The 18,744-nt window shown below is 53.1% G+C and overlaps 1 protein-coding gene across 3 annotated transcripts in view; it reads left to right on the top strand.

Moving 5' to 3' along the window:
• Window positions 1–5,774: 5,774 nt before the first annotated feature.
• The window catches only part of LOC105468708 (StAR related lipid transfer domain containing 10), a 39,875-nt gene continuing 26,905 nt past the window's right edge, over window positions 5,775–18,744 (top strand). The window contains exons 1-2 of one of the 3 annotated variants that reach the window (XM_011718966.3): window positions 5,775–6,622; window positions 18,420–18,739. In XM_011718966.3, the coding sequence (XP_011717268.1) occupies window positions 18,533–18,739 (207 nt within the window). In that variant the 5' untranslated portion in view covers window positions 5,775–6,622; window positions 18,420–18,532. Of the gene's footprint in view, window positions 6,623–13,459; window positions 13,609–18,044; window positions 18,064–18,419; window positions 18,740–18,744 lie in introns of those variants that run through there. The other 2 variants (XM_011718967.2, XM_011718968.3) reach the window with 2 other exon arrangements.

The following is an 18,744-nucleotide window of genomic DNA, read 5'->3' as shown; positions in this document are numbered from 1 at the left end:
CATCTCAAAAAAAAAGAGAAAAAGAAAAATAATCACAGGTCGGGCACAGTGGCTCACACCTGTTATCCCAGCACTTTGGGAGGCCAAGACAGGAGGATCATTTGAGGTCAGGAGTTCGAAACCAGCCTGGCCAATATGGCGAAACCCTGTCTCCACCAAAAATACAAAAATTAGCCAGGCGTGGTCACACACGCCTGTAATACCAGTTACTCAGGAGGCTGATGCAGGAGAATCGCTTGAACCCTGGAGGTGGAGGTTGCAGTGAACTGAGATCGCACCACTGTACTCTAGCCTGGGTGACAGAGCCAGCCTCTGTCTCAAAAAAAAAAAAAAGAAAAGAAAAACAATCACAAACGACTATAAAAACCACAACCTGGTACAAAAGCCACTGCAACCTTCCACCAAAAAAAAAAAAAAAAAAAAAACTTCTGTGAGGAAATCTGCCCAGCAACTGCCTGGCCAACCCCAGACTGGTGTTACTTGATCTCTGTAGCCAAGCATAATTATTTCAAAACAATTATATAGTCCTCCTCATTTTTTCCCTTTGAAAACATTTGTCTTCCTTTACCTCCCTGAATACGCACTGGTTTCTATGGCATGTGTATTCCCATTGTGATGTTCTATTCCCAAATAAACGTCATTTTCTTTTAAAGAGCCTCTCTATTATTTAGGTTGACACCTTAAAGGGAAAACAGTGTTTGGGATGGAGTGAACTGAAATTATACCTTTCCTCCCTCCAAGAGAAGAATCAAGCATCATTCAATATTGGCTAATGTGGAAAATGCTTTGAAATGGGCAAGAGAGGCCAGGCGCAATGGTTCATGCCCGTAATCCCAGTACTTTGGGAGGCCAAGGCAGGTGGATCATTTGAGGTCAGGAGTTCAAGACCAGCTGGGTCAACATGGTGAAACCCCGTCTCTACTAAAAATACAAAAAATTAGCCAGGCATGGCAGTGCATGCCTGTAATCCCAGCTACTCGGGAGGCTGAGGCAGGAGAATCACTTGTACCTGGGAGGCTGGGGTTACAATGAGCCCAGATCGTGCCACTGCATCTGCATGGGTGACAGAGCAAAACTCCATTTCAAAATAAAAAAAGGGCAAGAGAGAGGAGGATGATCCCATAATATTTTAAAAGAAACCGGGTCAAAGTTATGTGAATAAAAGGAATGCAAATTTCTTTGGTATGAGACGTGACAGAGGTAGATTGGGATGAAGTGGCAAGAGGATCACCTCACAAAGAAGTTAGACCCTTTATTGAAATGTGTTTGGTTTCAAAAGTGTTAGAAGGAAAACCAGGCACAGCCACAGGGAAGCTTCCTGTCACAGTACTCCCCCTCCCAGCACAGACAGGCCACAGCCTGCCCCTCTTCAGAGATCTCAGCTGACCCCAGGAGAAAGCCACCAGGATCTGGGAAGAGAGGTGGCTGTGAAATTCCCAAGACACAAGAAGGGATTGAGACTGGAGGGGGTGGGGAAACTGACTAGAAGGTCTTCAAGGTAGGAGACCATGAGAGCTCAGCTCAGGAGAAGGGGTAGAAAGGCGGGACCTCCTCTGCAGCCTCCACCTTGAGGCCCAACCCCTTGTCAAGAGACAGGGATTAGGGGCGGAGCAAATCAGGCCCAGTTTCTACCTTACCCCACCCTAAAATCCTCCTAGCTTTCTAAGGTTTTAGGATATTGATCTATGTGAAAAACAGTCGATTCAATGTGACACAGTTTGTGGGCAGTGGGTGAAGAGGAACCTGGTCCAGTGAGGAGTAGCTGCCCTCCAACCAAAGAGTCAGTAAAAAAAAAAAAAAAAAAAAAAAAAGTCAGTTTTGAACACACCAAGTTTAAGGAACTTGTGAGTCGACCAGAGGGAGATGTCCTAGAGGCAGGAGGAAGGCCTGAGCTGGAGGTTTGGGGGCTATAAGCATATGGTTGGAAGTGAATGAGGTCATCCCAAAAAAGAGTGCAGAGTGAAGAGAGGGCCTGTCGCAGACCTGGAGGACACCAGTATTTCAGGCTGTCCTAGCCCGATCAGCCAAGACCACTAAGGGACAAACCCATGGTATGATGAAGTCAGGTTTCTTGTCCCCTTGTAATAAGACAGCACACTGGAGAAACCGAGGAGTGTCCCACTAAGCACAAAGGAAGACAGTTTTACAGGGCTTGGGAGCGGGTAAAGATGAGGTGAAATTTAAATGAAGCAATATTTTGATAGGCTCAAAGCAAAGCAGAGCTGTGTATAAAGGGACTGGCAGCAGTTCTGGACTGCCACAGGACCTACAGTCCTGTTTCTTTGGAAAAAATAAGATAGATGTGGAATACTGTGTTCAAAACTTCCTTACCTGGATCTCTGTACCTGCATTATAAACCCTGTCCGCTTAGTGACTTAGATCTTTCAGGCCAGAGTTTCTTTTTCTTTCTTTCTTTTTTTTTTTTTTTTTTTTTTTTTTGAGATGGAGTTTCGCTCTGTCACCATCTATACAGTGTACTTCACTCTGTACAATGGCACAATCTCAGCTACTGCAACCTCTGCCTCCCGGGTTCAAGTGATTCTCCTGCCTCGGCCTTGAGTAGCTGGGACTACAGGCATGAGCCAGCATGCCCAGCTAATTTTTGTATTTTTAGTAGAGACAGGGTTTCGCTATGTTGGCCAGGCTGGTCTCGAACTCCTGACCTCAAGTGACCTGCCCATCTCAGCCTCCCAAAGCGCTGGGATTACAGGCGTGAGCCACAGCACCCGGCCTCATTCTTATTCATATATATATTTTTTTCTTTTTTTCTTTTTTTTTTTTTTTGACGGAATCTTGCTCTGTTGCCCAGGCCAGAGGGCAGTGGCACAATCTCGACACACTGCAACCTCCACCTCCCAGGCTCGAGCGATTCTCCTGCCTCAGCCTCCCAAGTAGCTGGGATTACAGGCGCACACCACCACGCCTGACTAATTTTTGTATTTTGGGTAGAGACAGGTTTTCGCAATGTTGGCCAGGCTGGTCTCAAACTCTTGGCCTCAAGAGATCCCTATGCCTTGGCCTCTGAAAGTGTTGGGATTACAAGCGTGAGCCACTGCACCCGGCCTATTAATACAATTTTGTAAACCAAAAAGTACCCAAGGCAGGTCCCTATCAGTTTAGAGGTTAATTTTGCCAGGGCTGAGGACGAACCTGGGAAAGAGACAACAGCCATGGTAGAATCTGTGGCCCATACTTTTTTTCCAAAGAGGAGTTTGAGGCCAGGTGGGGTGGCTCACGCCTGTAATCCCAGCACTTTGGGAGCCAAGGCAGGAGGATCCCTTGAACTCAAGAGTTTGAGACCAGCCTGGGCAACATGGCATAACCCTGTCTCTACAAAAATTACAAAAAATTAGGCTGGGCATGGTGGCTCACACCTGTAATCCCAGCACTTTGGGAGGCCAAGGCAGGTGGATCACCTGAGGTCAGGAGTTTGAGACCAGCCTGGCCACCATGGTGAAACCCCATCTCTACTAAAAATACAAAAATTAGGCCAGGCATGGTGGCTCACACCTGTAATCCCAGCACTTGGGGAGGCCGAGGTGGGTGGATCATGAGGTCAGGAGTTCGAGACCAGCCTGACCAACAGCATGAAACCCCAGCTCTAAAAAAGTACAAAAAAAAAAAAAAAAAAAAAGCTGGGCGTGGTGGCTAGTGCCTGTAATTCCAGCTACTCAGGAAGCTGAGGTGGGAGAATCTCTTGAACCCGGGAGGCAGAGGTTGCAGTGAGCTGAGATCACGACACTGCACTCAGCCTGAGCAACAGAGCAAGACTCCCTCTCAAAAAAAAAAAAAAAAAAAAAAATTAGCTGGGCGTGGTGGTGTGCACCTGTAATCTCAGCTACTTGGGAGGCTGAAGTAGAAGAATCGCTTGAACCCAGGAGGCAGAGGTTGCAGTGAGCCAAGATCGTGCCACTGCACTCCAGCCAGGGTGACAGAATGAGACTCCATCTAAAAAAACAAACAAACAAAAAAAGGCAAAACATTATTAAAGTTAGAATTTAAAAAAAAAATGAGCCAGGTGTAGTGGTGTGTGCCTATAATCACAGCTACTCAGGAGGTTGAGGTGGGAGAATAGATTGAGCCCAGGGGGTCCAGGCTGCAGGGAACAATGGTCTTGCCTCCAGCCTGGGTGACAGAACGAGACCCTGTCTCAAAAAAACAAAAACAAATGAACAGCCCCTGCCCTCTCCCAAAAAAAGACAAACAGTATCTCACACACAGGTGACCCCTGTGAATACAGTCTCTGAGGAGTGATGGAAGAGGAAGCCCTGTGAGAGGTGCAGACTGCTGCCCTCTAGAACACCAGGATGCCTAAACAGTAGAAGGCAGTTTCATTAGCGACATCAGTTTGCAAACTGAGAAGAGACACTTTCCTGCATGTACCAAAGGTGCTCTCTCTTCGTATAGGGAAAGGGCAGGCTGGTTTTTATGACTCATAGGGTCTGTATTTCACAATAATCATACATATTCAGCAGGTTTGGGGGGAAAGCTATACATATTTATGAGGGGATATGAGTGCATGAGCAGTGGGTAAACACATGTAACATACATTCCATGTTCACTTTGTGATGGGGTTTTTGCATGAAAATTAGGTGGAATTTGGTTCTTTGCATCAAAAGGTGAACTATAGGACACAAACACAGTTTGCGTGCAGTCTCTGTGAGCTTGCTGAAACTGGCTTGAGGTCTGCAGTTGCTTATCAGGAAAGAATGTTTGTAAGATCTGTCCTTTGTCGATCAGCATTGTAGTGGTTTGAGTTGTAAATCCCAGTAAAAAAAAAGAGTCTGACGATTTGCCTGATAGCTCCTATTGCTAGGGGTTTAGTAAGAGTGTGGTTTTTCTGGTAGCAGTAGAAATTTAAGAAGTTGCCATGCCATCTGAGCCCTGAGGTAGGCAACGTTTGTTTCCTTAACCTTAACCTTAAGGTCCATCGGAGTTGATAAAAGGGCATCTGGCCAGACCTGATGGCTCATGCCTGTAATCCCAGCACTTCGGGAGGGTGAGGCGGGAGGCCAGCAGTTCTGGGGCCACTGCACTCCAGCCTGAGACACAGAGAGAGACATTGTCTCAAAAAATAAATAAATAAGATAAAGGGGCATTTGTCTTGACCGCTCAGATCACACAACTAATAAGTAGTATTCTTTCTAAAAGCCACAACAATGCTATTCCGCTCTTATAAGAGCTACTGTGTAACTCCTGCCCAACTCAAACCCACAGGCCCAGGCTCAGAACACTTGGCTCCGTTGCTTAACTGTTCCCTTGCCAGCACGAACCCCCAAACTCCATCTCCCAACATGCCGCGGGCCCCCTTTCTGTCAGCCTGACTCTTGAGCTCCTGAGAAATGTAGTTTTTCCAGCAGCCCAGCCCCAGAAAGGGCCTAGCCGTGAACTACAGTTCCCATGTGGCAATGCGCGTGCCATTCCGGTGGAATTCACCGCGGTCTCCAGTTTGCCGTGATGGATGCTAGAACCTGCACCTGGGGCTTGGTGACGCAGTGACTGAGATGCTGGAGTCCCCGGTGAGAAGGACGATGCCGAGCGCCCGTATTTTCTCCTGCCTGTCCTCAGACCGCCGCCGCTATTGGGCTGTGGAGACGTCTCAACCAAAGTGGAGCCGACAGAGGCCCCGGGAGCCGTGGTGACAGCGACGACAACCACTAGGGGGCGCGAGGCAGAGGTTCCCCTAGTCCGCCCCTAGTCCGGGACCTCTAGGCGGTCCCGGGCGAGAAGCGCACGCGCAAACGCGGGGCTTCGCAGCCTCTGTAAACACCAAAGAGCGCCTGCGCAAGCCGAGAGTCTCGGGATCGACACGTGGGGGCGCCTTAGTGAAGATAACCGTAATAAATAGTAACCTAACGGTCCAGTCGTCGTTCTGTGGCCCTTTTATGATTCACAAGGAATGACCCTCTTCATCGCCTCTCCTAATTCAGTCCTCACAACAGCCCTTTTACAAATGGGACAACAGGTTAGAGGAAGTCAGGCAGAGTCCCAGCATCATAGAGGGTAAAGGGCCAGGGAAGGATCAGGATTCAAGGACTGCACCCAGGCTCTGCTTCCAGCTTGCTGTGTGACTGGGTAATTTTGTTCCCTTAGGGACCTGAGCTTTCTCATTTGTAAATGGGAACAGGCTGTTGGGAGGATCAAATGAGATCCAGGGGTGAAAACAGCTTAGTTACTTTCGGGAATTTACCCACGCTGTATATAAAGGCAAAATATTATTATAGTCAGGTGATTGTAGATTGAGGAACCCATTTCCTCATTCTGCAGATTGCAAACCTGAGGGCCCCAAGAGGTACAGGGGCTTGCCCCAGGTCTCGGCAGGCTGTGAGCAAGAGCTAAAAACTAATCCTCCTGCCCTTGGGCCTGGAGCCCTTCCTTGTACCCCAGGGGTCAGTGTCTTTGTTGGATACAGGCTTAGATTGACTGACTGTACCCTGAGAACCTAGGGGAGTCCCTGTTCCCAATTCTTCTTCTACCCCCACCTTGGCCTGATGGAGGAAGACCCTGCTGTGTCGAGATGACCACAAGAGGCAGGAAGCTGAGGAGGATCTGGAAAATTCTGGAGGAAGAGGAGAGTGTTGCTGGAGCTGTACAGACCCTGCTTCTCAGGACAGTAGCCCAGGTAAGGGAAAGAGCCCAGGCGTGACAGATGAGGGGGCAGCACTAAGGGGGCAGACTCTGAATGGATAGGAGTGGGAAGGCAGTGGACTCTGTTTCTGAGCTTAGGAGGAATCGGGTACTCAGGTGACTCCATCTGGGGGCATTGGAGCTGGAGGTGATACCTGGGCTGGCCTGGGTGATGAGAAAGGGAAGTGATGCACATTGAGCTGAGGCGGTAGTAGCCACTCCCCAGCCAGGTGAAGCGAGGTGGCACCTAGGCACACGGTGGCACCTGCAGGATCATGCAGCTACCCCCAGGGAAGGGGACTTTTCTCTGTCCCTTGGAGAGGTGGAGCTGGACTGTATGCAGCTGATTCTCTCTAGATTGCTCTTAGAGGTTTTGGGGGTAGGTTGGGGGAAGGGCTGGGAGACTCTGAGGTCTTGTTACAGATTGGGACTCCCCAGGCAAGTCATGAAAGGCAGGTATTTGTAGAAATATAAATCCAAGATCCTTCAAGATATCCCATGTAGGCCAGGCACGGTGGCTTACGCCTGTAATCTCAGCACTTTGGGAGGCTGATGCGGGCGGATCACCTGAGGTTGGGAGTTCGAGATCAGCCTGACCAACATGGAGAAACCCCGTCTCTACTAAAAATACAAAAAAAATAAAAATAAAAATAAAAATTAGCGTGGTGGCGGGCGCCTGTAGTCCCAGCTACTCAGGAGGCTGAGGCAGGAGAATGGCGTGACCCTGGGAGGCGGAGCTTGCAGTGAGCCGAGATCATGCCACTGCACTCCAGCCTGGGTGGCAGAGGGAGATTCTGTCTCAAAAAAAAAAAAAAAAAGAGCCAGGCGTGGTGGCGCATGCCTATAGTCCTAACTACTTGGGAGGCCGAGGCAGAAGAATCGCTTGAACTCGGGAGGCAGAGGTTGTCGTAATCCCAGATAGTTCCATTGCACTCCAGCCTGGGCAACAAGAGCAAAACTCTGTCTCAAAACAAAACAAAACAAAACAAAAACAAAAACAAAAAGATATCCAAGATAATTTGATGGAATTATCTGGAGGTGGATCTTGGATTCACCTCCAAGCATTTCATTATTTGGGCCTTCACTTATCATTTCTGTTTTTCAGCCCGAGAAACTGAGGCTGAAAAGGAAAAGGACTCTTTTGTGTTTTGTTTTGTTTTGTTGTTGTTGTTGTTGTTTTTGAGACGGAGTTTCGCTCTTGTTGCCCAGGCTGGAGTGCAAGGGTGCGATCTTGGCTCACTGCAACCTCCGCCTCCTGGGTTCGAGCAATTCTCCTGCCTCAGCCTGCTGAGTAGCTGGGATTACAGGTGCCCGCCACCACGCCTGGCTCATTTTTTGTATTTTTAGTAGGGACACAGTTTCACCATGTTGACCAGGCTGGTCTCAAACTCCTGACCTCAGGTGATCTGTTCGTGGCTTTCCAGAGTGCTGCGATTACAGGCATGAGCCACCACACCCCGCCAGAAAAGGACTCTCTTAAGGACACACAAGGAGTTGGGGTAGAACTGGACTAGGACAGGGATCTTTCCATCACATGGCAGTAGTCAAACATCTTCATCAAACATTTATTTTAGTGTCTAATGTATGCTCCGAGAAGGACTAACTTGGGGTAGCAAATAGAAGCCAGGATTGTCCTCAGACCTGGCTTTTAACCAGCCCTCCCAGTGACTTAAGACTATGATCCGGGGTGAGTCCCTGTCCCACTCTGAGCCTCAAATTGTCTGTAAAGTGGGGATGCTAAGCCTTGGGACTGTCTCAAGGTTTACCTATAAATTAAATGAGTTAAGACCTGTTAAGTGCATAGACCAGCACCAGGCCCATGGTAAGCATTCAGTAACTGTTAGCCACTGTTGTTACTTGTGAACACAAGTTGAGGCAGGCCACAGATGGGGTTCTCCTAGAGTCATGCAGGGGCAGAGAAGCAGCAGCCCCAGGTCTCCATCTCCAGATACCTCCACACCCTGCCCTGGGTGCCTGCATTTCTGGAAGTCAAGAGGGGGATCCCATCTCCTCCTCCAGTTCTGGGAACCTGGCAGGGGAGAAACGTCTCGAGCGTTTACACCTGCACATGCACATGATTCTCTTCCCCACAACCTGAGGCCAAGAGTGAATTTGGTTTTTACTCAAAGCTACACATTACAGCTCTGGAGAGTCAGACCAGAATAAGACCCTGGGCTCTTTCTGGCCTCTTCAAGGTGTGGGGTTGTGCATGAGCTTCCTGCTTGCACGGCAGAAGTCCATGAACGCTAACAGCAGGTTCTTGGTCCTCCTTTCCCCTCATGGAGCAGGAGCTGGGGGAAGAGGGGCGCCTGGTGGGAGACAGGGCCTGACGTCAGATACCACCCCCCGGCCCACCTTGTTAGTAGTTGGAGGCCTGGCCCTGTGCTCACTTCAGCTCTGTTTCAAGTCTCCCTAATGGAAGTCTGGTTCAAACTCCTTATTTATAGAGGAGGAAAGAGAAGCCCAGAGAGGCCAAGAACTCACCGAGAGCCCCACAGTGAGGTAAGCGTGAGTCTGGTCCAGAACTCAAGCCTCCTGATTTCAGGTGAGGGCTCTGCCACAGCCATGCTGGAGGGGGCAGGGCTTGATTCCTCTCCTCCCCCGACTACCCTCATAGTCATGCTTGGAGCCAGCCCCCAGTGTGGCCACCTGGGTGGGCTGTGGTTTGCAGGGAGGGTTGGGAAGATGGAGAGGTAAGGGAAGGAGAGTACAGGGACTGGTTGGGAGAAGCCCAGGGCTGGCCTGGAGCCAGTGGGTCTGGGAGCTCTCCTTGGTGTGTGTGTGGCTGCTGCAGGATTGTGGGGCCTTCATCAGTCTGAGGCAGCAGAGGATGCAGATCCCGTGGGAGCACATTCCCGGAGGAGGGGAGCAAAGCAGGCTCAGGAGTGAGTCACGGAGCCCAAGCCCTAAATTTAGAAGGTGCTGAAAGAGGCAGTCTTCCCCCGGGAAGCCTGTGGAGATACCTGCTGACCCAGGACACCAGGGACTCACAGCAGGAAGCAGTGGTTGGCAGGAGTCCCCGGACAGCAGTGCCCATGGAAGCTGAGCCTGCTGCAGGCCTGTTACAGGTGTGGGTTTGGAACCCAGGGTGAACCTTGACCCAGGGCAGAGCCTTCAGCACCATTCTCAGACAGAGCCCCTAGAGAATTCTGCCCACACTAGTCCTCATGCGGTCCTGGGAGCCAGCTCCTGGAACGTGGAGGGCCATGCTGCCCTCTGGCTAGATATGGCCAGACCCCCTGTGCCTCGCTGCTGTCCCAGCATGCAGCTGTCAGATATTGAGGAGGGACTGTGTGGGTGCAAGGAGCAAATGCCATTGACACCAGGCCTTTTGCAGCTCTGCTTGGATTGAGGGTTAGGGAGGGGGACAAGATGTCATTTCAGCTACCTCTCTTCCCTCTCAACCCTCCAGGCTCTAGGTTAACCCCACTCAGGAAAAAGAAATCATTGCCTCCAGATTGAGGAACAAAGATGTAGGACAGAGGCCAGGCCTCGGAGACAGATGCCAGACCTGGGGGAAGGAAGCTCAGGAACTGAGAACGGATGGCAGCTGTGGCATTTATTGAGCACTCACTGTGTGCCAGACACTGTGCTAAGCATTCCACAGGATTTACTCACTTCATCCTCATTGTCATGACAGAAATTCTAGTAGTCCACCCAACTTAGATGGAACAACTGAGGCCAGACACAATGGCTCACACCTATAATCCCAGCAATTTGGGAGGCCAAGGCAGGAGGATTACTTGAGGCCAGAAGTTAGAGACCAGCCTGGGGAGACCCCATCTCTACAAAAAATTAAAAAGTTAGCTGGGTGTGGTGGTGCACACCTGTGGTCCCAGCTACTTAGGAGGTTGAGGAGAGAGCACCACTTGAGCCCCAGATTTCAAGGCTGCAATGTGCTATGATTGCACCACTGTACTCCAGCCTGGGCAACAGAGCAAGATCCTATCTTTAAAAAAAAAAAAAAAAAAAAAAAGGGCCGGGAGCAGGGGCTCACGCCTGTAATCCCAGTACTTTAGGAGGCTGAGGCAGGAAGATCACGAGGTCAAGAGTTCAAGACCAGCCTGGCCAACATAGTGAAACCCCATCTCTACTAAAAATACAAAAATTAGCCAGGCGTGGTGGTATGTGCCTGTAGTCCCAGCTACTTGGGAGGCTGAGGCAGGAGAATCATTTGAACCTGGGAGGTGGCAGTGAGCCGAGATCACGCCACTGCACTCTAGCCTGGGCAACAGAGTGAGATGCCATCCAAAAAAAAAAAAAAAAGCTGAATTTTAGAGAAGGAACAAATATATTTTTACTATAAGTACATCCCAAATATTTGCTAAATCTGGTAATCTTACACCCAAGGCACTGCCTCACCCACATTGAGAAACCTTGAAGTGCCACACAGTCACACCCCAGCTCCTACACAGGCCTCAGTCACTCCTGCTCCTGGGGAATGTGCACACCAGCACCGAGGTCACAGAGGTCTGTAGGTTGTCACTCACACATGGCTCTGCACACCCTCTCTAGGGAGGGGCACTGGGCCACAGTAGGTGCCTTTCACACTTGGTCTCACCTTCACAACCCCTTCAGGCAGAAGGTCAGGCAGGGACTGTTAGCCCCATTGGACAGATGAGGAAAATAAGGCCCAGTGGGAGAAGAACTTACCCCAGATGTCCCAGCGTATGGCCCCTGGGTATGGAAGTTGGGCTATACCTGGGGCCATGCTATGTCCCTGGGTAGGTCCAGGCTCCCCAAGCAGGCCCACAGCACTCTGGCCACAAAGCCTCCCAGAGGAGCCCCTTCCCTCAGGAACAGTAACAGTCTAGGCTAGGTTTTGGGGCTGCCCCCGCCCCGCCAACCTCTCCTATCACCCAAAGGGTGACCCTGAGCCCTCCCCAGAAGCCCCACCAGTTCCAGGAGGTGGAAACTGTCCTGAGTCAGGACACTGAGGCCCCAACTTTGAGATAAAAAAGAAGAATAAACCAAAAGAAGGAAGTTGTGTGGGTTGCCAGAAAAGGAGCTGTGGTCCCAGGGCTGGAGTTCTTGCCCACCTTCGTGGAGGAAGGCCTAGACAACCTTATCCTTCCTGAAGACACAAGACACTGATGCCCCCACCCCTACCCAGCCTGAGCATAGAGCTGAAGGGAGGGCCTGGGGACAGGCAGATGGATCAGGCGCCTCTGACAGGAAACTCCAGGGCTTTTGGAAGGATGCATCGACCCCGAAATCGAACTGAGTTCCTACAGGTGGCAGTGCCCAATAGACATCAACAGTGGGAGGGCCCAGCAGGCAGAGCGGGGTGTGGCCATCTGTGCCTGGGAACCCTCCGGAAGGGGAATCCACCTGGTTCTGCTCCAGGCCCTGCCCACCTCAGACAAGCCTCTGGCCCTCTCTAGGCCTGTTCTCCAGTCAAGAGGCCTCCCCGCCTGCTGGGGACTCTGTCAACTATATGGTGGTGGCGGGAGGGATGGCAGCTAGGGGGGAACCTGGGGGAGGCAGCAGCCCCTGCAAGGCCCAGAGGGCAGCTCCCAGGGTTCAGAGGTGCAGGGATCAGAGGATGGGGTGGGGAGAAGGATGGAAGAGGAAGCAGGACAGATGCCACAAGTTCCCTGCTCGGTGGTCTTGTATAATGGCTTGGGCTAGGCAGCCAGGCCATCTGGGTTGAAACTGCTTACTTAGTGGTGTGTGGTCTAGAACAAGTTACTTAGCCTCTCTGTGTCTCAGCTGTCCCATTTCCTTTTTTTTTTTTTTTTTTTTTTTGACACAGGGTCTCACTCTGTCACCCAGGCTAGAGTGCAGTAGTACGATCATAGCTCGCTACAGCCTGGAACTCCTGGGCTCAAGTGATCCTCCCACCTCAGGCTCCTACTTAGTAGCTGGGACTACCAGCGTGTGCCACCATGCCCAGCTAAGTTTTACATTTTTTGTAGAGACAGCATCTCACTATGTTCCCCAGGCTGGTCTCGAACTACTGACCTCAAGCAGTCTTCCCACCTTAGCATCTCAAAGCACTGGAATTATAGGTGTGATTACAGGTGTGAGCCACTGCGCTCAGCTGTTGTCCTGTATTTTATTTGGCAACCCCACTTTGGTGCCGTGTGTGGCCTGGCATAACAAAGTGTGTGTAGCTGTGCAGGTCTGGCCCTGTGTAATAGCAAGGTGAAGTGTTTCTGTGTGGGACTGTGACAGGACATCAGGAGAACTGCAGGTGGGGTGACCCTAACCTGCACTGACTTTGAGGCTGCGCACTACAGTGTGGCTCCCTGAGGCTCCAGCAGCTCCCTAAGGGCAGGTGTGAGCTGTTTGCTCAGTGAGGCCCAGCAAGGTGTGAGACCCACCCTGGGCAAACACTTAGATCCGGCTCCAGGTGGGACTGGGATGGAACACCTATTGCCACTGTGAAGGACACGTCCCTCTCAAGGCCAACCCAGCCCTAGGGGCCTCAGAGTTCTTGGTGCTGAACCTTTTTTTTTTTTAACTGGAGATGATGCTGTGGCACCATCTCAGCTCACTACAGCCTTGACCTTCCAGGCTCAAGCCATCCTCTTGCCTTAGCCTTCTGAGTAGCTGGGACCTCAGGTGTGCACCACCACACCCAGCTAATTTTTTAATTTTTAGTAGAGATGGGGTTTCACCATGTTGCCCAGTCAGGTCCTGAGCTCTTGGACTTGTGCAGTCTGCCTGCTTTGGCCTCCCTAAGTGCTGGGATTACAGGTGTGAGCCACCGCGTCCAGCCTGCTGCACCCTTCTGAGGGTCTCTGGAACCCCTCCTCCATGCCACTGCTTCCTGGTGACATCACACAGGTCACTGCCCAATCTTCTAGAACAGTGCCAGGACACTGCCTTGTTGCCCTGGACAACCTGGGAATTTGCTCCACCAAAACTGGCAGGCAGGGTTACCCCGAGGAGGGGGTGGGGGAGAAGAGGTAGGGGTGGGGCCCTATCATCTCCCAGAGGGGAGATCAAGGCAGCCATCACCTGTCTAACTAGATGGTGAGTAGGGGTGGGCATCCTGGAGCAAGGCTAGACTTTCAGGCCCCTCATTGTCCAGGACACTGGGCAGGTTGCGGGGCACCAAGGGAGGCTGACTCTTGAGGCTGAGAGAAGGCGGTGACTGTGTCAGGGTCACTGGCAGGCAAGTGGAAGGTGTGGTATGTAATAGGGGGTGGGAGGAGCAGGAGCCTCAGGTTAGGAGCTGAGAGACCTAGGTTTTCATTCCTGTTTTTTTTGAGACAGAGCATCGCTCTGTCACCCAGGCTGGAGTGCAGTGGCCCAATCTCTGCTCACTGCAACCTCCGCCTCCCAGGTTCAAGCTATTCTTCTGCCTCAGTCTCCTGAGTAGCTTCCCAGGCGCATGCCACCACACCTGGCTAATTTTTGTATTTTTAGTAGAGATGAGGTTTCACCATGTTGGCCAGGCTGGTCTTGAACTCCTGACCTCAGGTGATCCGCCCGTGTCGGCCTCCCAAAGTGCTGGGATCACAGGCGTGAGCCACCGCACCTGGCCCCTAGGTTCTTATTTCTACTTCGTCCCTGCTAGTAGGATCTTTGTTTCTCTATCTGTACAGGGAGGGAGTGGGGCCAGATGCCCTTAGTCTGAGGGGTCTTTAGTTCTGCTGTGCGGAGTTCAGGAGAGTGTTAGGGACCAGGTCATGGGGTGGCTGGCTACAGGCAGGTGCCCTGACCCCTCCTCCAACAGCCATCAGGGGGTAGTGAGCAAAAAGTCTGGTGTGACTCTTTCCAAGTGCCCCCTTCCTCAGTTCCCGGAGTCTAGGTCAGTCCTGAGTTACTGGAGTCCCCTTAGGGCTTCTGACTTGCTGTGTGATGCAGGGGCACCCCGTGCTCCCCACAACCTCAGCTACTCCGTCTGTGAGGGGCACGTATGAGATCCAGGCCTGCCCAGTGCCCTGTGTAATGATGCCTCACATTCCCACGCTGTTTCTCAGTTTGTCAAGCGCCTTCTCGTACACAGTCTCACCTTCTATACCCACTCTGGCTCCTGCTCCGTGATGCCCCATTCTGGAACTGGGACCCAGAGAGCAGCCAGACCTGGACTCTAGCCTGGGGGCTCAGAGAGGCACCTCAATTTACTTCCTGGGCAGGGGACCAGATCTGGGGCAGGGGACTGCAGTGGGCAGAGCAGCGGCATGCTTTGCCAAAACTGTTTCCATTGTTTGATCTTCCATGAGACTCAAAACTTGCCAAACCATCATGTCAAGATGGTTGGAACCGTGCATTTTTGGACAGTGTATTCCTCCCTGCCCCACTCACCCCCACCAGTTTTATTTTTAGTTATTTATCTGGGGGTGAAACTGGCACATATACAACTCTTTTCCCTGCCACAATTCTCAGAGGATAGGTATTATTATTCCAGATGAGGAAACTGGGGCTCAGAGAAGGCCTGTCACTGGCTTCTGGTGACGTAGCTAGGAAATCAGAGGTCCAGGATTTGAACTCAGCTCCACAGGCCCTTTGTGCTGCTAGGTTGTGGGTCCTCCCCAGACTCCTCTCCCCGAGCCCCTCCAGCCCTCCTGGGCTCATTCTTCTGCTCTGGAGCAGATGGGGTCCTTCTTGGCTGCTTAGAGGTGTTCTGAGAAGGATATGAATCGGCTTTGTCATGTTTGAGAGGTTTTCATGAGACCCAGATCCAGAGATACTGAAATTCCTGGGAGGGGTAGCATTTGCAAGGGCAAATTAACGATGAGTAGAATGAGATGATACCCTTCTACCCACCTGCTGGCGAGGTAGCCTAGCCTAAACCTAGGACCCAGGGATGAGCCCAGGGCCTGGCTGCCTGAGCCCTCAGGTGCCACGTCACCCACCTTTACTGACCCAAGGTCCGAAAGATTCTTGGTTCTTCTGTGTTTTGATCTGAATGATGGTTTGGTTCTTTTTTTTTTTTTTTTTTGAGACAGAGTTTCGCTCTTCTTGCCCAGACTGGAGTGCAGTGGCGCGATCTCGGCTCACCGCAACCTCCGCCTCCCGGGTTCAAGCGATTCTCCTGCCTCAGCCTCCCGAGTAGCTGGGATTACAGGCATGTGCCACCACCCCAGCTAATTTTGTATTTTTAGTAGAGACGGGGTTTCTCCATGTTGGTCAGGCTGGTCTTGAACTCCCGACCTCAGGTGATCCACCTGCCTCGGCCTCCCAAAGTGCTGGGATTACAAGCATGAGCCACTGTGCCCGGCGATGGTTTAGTTCTTGCCATCTGCACCTCCCTGAGTTTTTCTCTGTCTGGCAGCTCTCTAGGGTGGGGAAGTCCTTCTATCAGTCTGCCCTCACTGCTACCTCCTGTCACCTGGCCTTGTCTTTTTTGCCCTGGACCACACACACCTGGTGGGTGTGAGAGGTTTGCTGCCCTGGTGCCTGCTATCTGCTGAGGTGTGTTTTATTGGGGCCTTAAAAAGGCAGGAGCCACCAGGCCTGTGCTGCCACCTCTTTTCCTCATGGCACATCCAAGAGGATACAGTTCACAAAGCAAAGCAGGCTTTGGCTCTACTGGGGTCCCCTTTGGGTTTTATCTGAGACCCACACTACCTGAGTGTCCCACCCAGGCAGTGTGGGTATCAGGTAAAACTGCTGAGGCCTGGGGAGGGGCAGTGACCTGCCTAGAGTTAGAGGCAGAGGAGGTAGATAGCAGAGAGTCAGAGCCTGGGCATCCTGAGCCCAGAGCCAGCCCCCTGCCACCCACTCATTCCCAGACACTTTTCAGGAGTGTGGTTTAGAAGGGATGGGTGATTATCTGACTGTGCCTCCCACACTGCAGATGGGAGGCCTGGAGATCTAAGGTCATTCACACAGGCCTCATGAGGACCTGCAGCACATTGTCCAGGATTCACTTTGCAGGAAGCCCTTTGGGGTCACTTGCCATCATAGCTCCCCGCTCACCCCCACTCATTTTAAAAATGTGGCCTAATTTACAAACATCTCAGCGCTTTAAGCACTTCAGGAAGAAACACCTCTATTTGTGAAGCACCGTGACAAATCCTCGACTCCTCGTTTTTTTTCTTAGCACATTTAAGAAAAGCTGTTCCATCCTAGAGCTCTAGGCTGGTGAGGCTAGGAGGCACCTTAGGGTTATCCATTCTGATTCCCTTTTTCTGTAAATGGAAAACTAAGGGCCAGAGAGGAGGAGGCAGTGGGGCACAGACAGGAACGGAGGTGGGAGGAGGCTGACATCTGCATGCTGGTCGGGATGACTGTGGCAGGTTCTTGTTGGGCCCTGTTAGTTGCTCATCCAGAGGAGCTCACCACAGTCGCTGGGACAGACTGCCACACTCACCCTGGCCTGGCCTCAGAGAAGTTGAGCTACTGGACTCAGTTCACACAGAGCAGATGGAGGAAGAGCTGGCACTAGGACCCAGGGGGCTGGGGGGAGCCTCCCGGGCTGGAAGGGATGGCAGGAGCCCTGGTGCAGGTAGCTATGGAGCTCTGGCCAACTCTGCCTGGGGAGGTAAGAGAGCCCAGAGCCCTGGGCCAGATGCTCTTGAGAGCCTAGTCTAGTCCATAGGAGGTGTGCGTGTATGCGTGCATGTTTGTGTGTGTGTACACGCACGTGTGTGCATGCTGAGAAGGGGTGCTGGTGGATAAGGGCCAGAGTGTGGGGCTGGAGGGAGTCCCGGTTCAAGCTCCCAGGTACGAGTGAGACGGGGGTGGAGATGTTGCCTACGTCTGGCCAGCTTGTGAACCTTGAGCCTTGTGGGTTGGATCGGCTTCCTGCTGGGTTTGCACTGCCCAGTGGGAATGGGGTTGGGTGTGTGTAGGCTTGGTGTGCCTCTAGCTTGGTGGGGGAATGCAAGCTGTGGGCATCTCTGAGCTGCTGTGGGGCTGTCATCCCTGCGAGTTAGTCTCTTGATTGTCATGGGGGTGTGTGCCCATCTTTGGATCTCTGGGGTATTGCGTGGGGGCGTCTCTGGGTTGTTCTGGGGACAGCGTGCCTGTGTGTAAATACTGTAGGTTGTTGCAGAGGTGTGTACCTGTGAGTATGGGAGGTGGTGGAGAGAAGGGGTTCACAGTCAACTTCCAGAATTCCTCTTCTTGCACCTCGTGGCCCTTCCTCGCAAAGCCCACTCTGTCTTGGCCTCTCCTCACCCCGTCCCCGGTCTCCGTTGGGGACTGGCCCCTCGCGCGCCGTGTCCCCTCCCGGGGCCGGTGGGGGCGGGCGCTAGGACCCTGCGGGGCGGGGCGGGGCGGGGCTCGCAGCTCAGTCAGCTTCACCTCCGCAGCCTGGAAAATCCCGAGCCGCGGCCGCCGAGCCCCCGAGCCCCCAGCCTAGCCGGGAGGGGCGCGCGGGGCGGGGGCCCGGGGCGGGGGCCCGGGGCGGGGCCGGGCGGCGGGACCCACTGCTCTTTCCCCAGAGCCCCCGCGCGGCCCCGGGTCGCCCGGGTAGCTGCGGCGGCGGCGCTCGCACCCCAGCCCCGGCGGGCCCTGGCGGAGCGGCGGGCACAGGTGAGCAGCCTGGCCCGGAGGGCGCCCCTCCCGCCCCGCCACCCGCCCCGCGCCCGCCCGGCGTCGCTGCGAGTTAGTTAAGCAGGTTCCCCGCACCGTCCCTCCCCTCGGGTCCCGGCCGGTCCCTGGGTCCCGACGGGCGCCCGCCGGCCACCGCGTCCCAAACGCAGTCTCCACGCCGGCCCCAAAGGGTCTGGGGCGCTCCTCGAGAGGGGGCCTCCGAGGCTGTCCAGCGCCCGTCCGCCCTTCCCCGGGGCCAGCCCCTGCCTCTCTCTAGCTCCCCACCCGCCAGGACCCCGAACAGCCCCACCCGCGCCCCCAGCGCGCTGATTCCCGTCCCCAAACCGGTCTTGCAGGTCCCAGGAAGGTGGCGTCAGCATCTGCAACCGCGTCGACGTTGTCGGAGCCTCCGCGGAGGACCCAGCAGAACCGGACTAGGGCCAGGGCCCTGGGCCTCCCCACACTCCCTATGGAGAAGCCGGCGGCCTCCACAGAGCCCCAAGGGCCTCGGCCGGTCCTGGGCCGTGAGAGTGTCCAGGTGCCCGATGACCAAGACTTTCGCAGCTTCCGGTCAGAGTGTGAGGCCGAGGTGGGCTGGAACCTGACCTACAGCAAGGCTGGGGTGTCTGTCTGGGTGCAGGCTGTGGAGATGGATCGGACGCTGCACAAGATCAAGGTAGG

The sequence above is a fragment of the Macaca nemestrina genome, chromosome 12, assembly GCF_043159975.1.
Source record: "Macaca nemestrina isolate mMacNem1 chromosome 12, mMacNem.hap1, whole genome shotgun sequence".
Classification (NCBI taxonomy): Eukaryota; Metazoa; Chordata; class Mammalia; order Primates; family Cercopithecidae; genus Macaca; species Macaca nemestrina.
The sequence above is the reverse complement of the archived record's forward strand: the minus strand, read 5'-3'. Positions and strand labels throughout refer to the sequence as shown.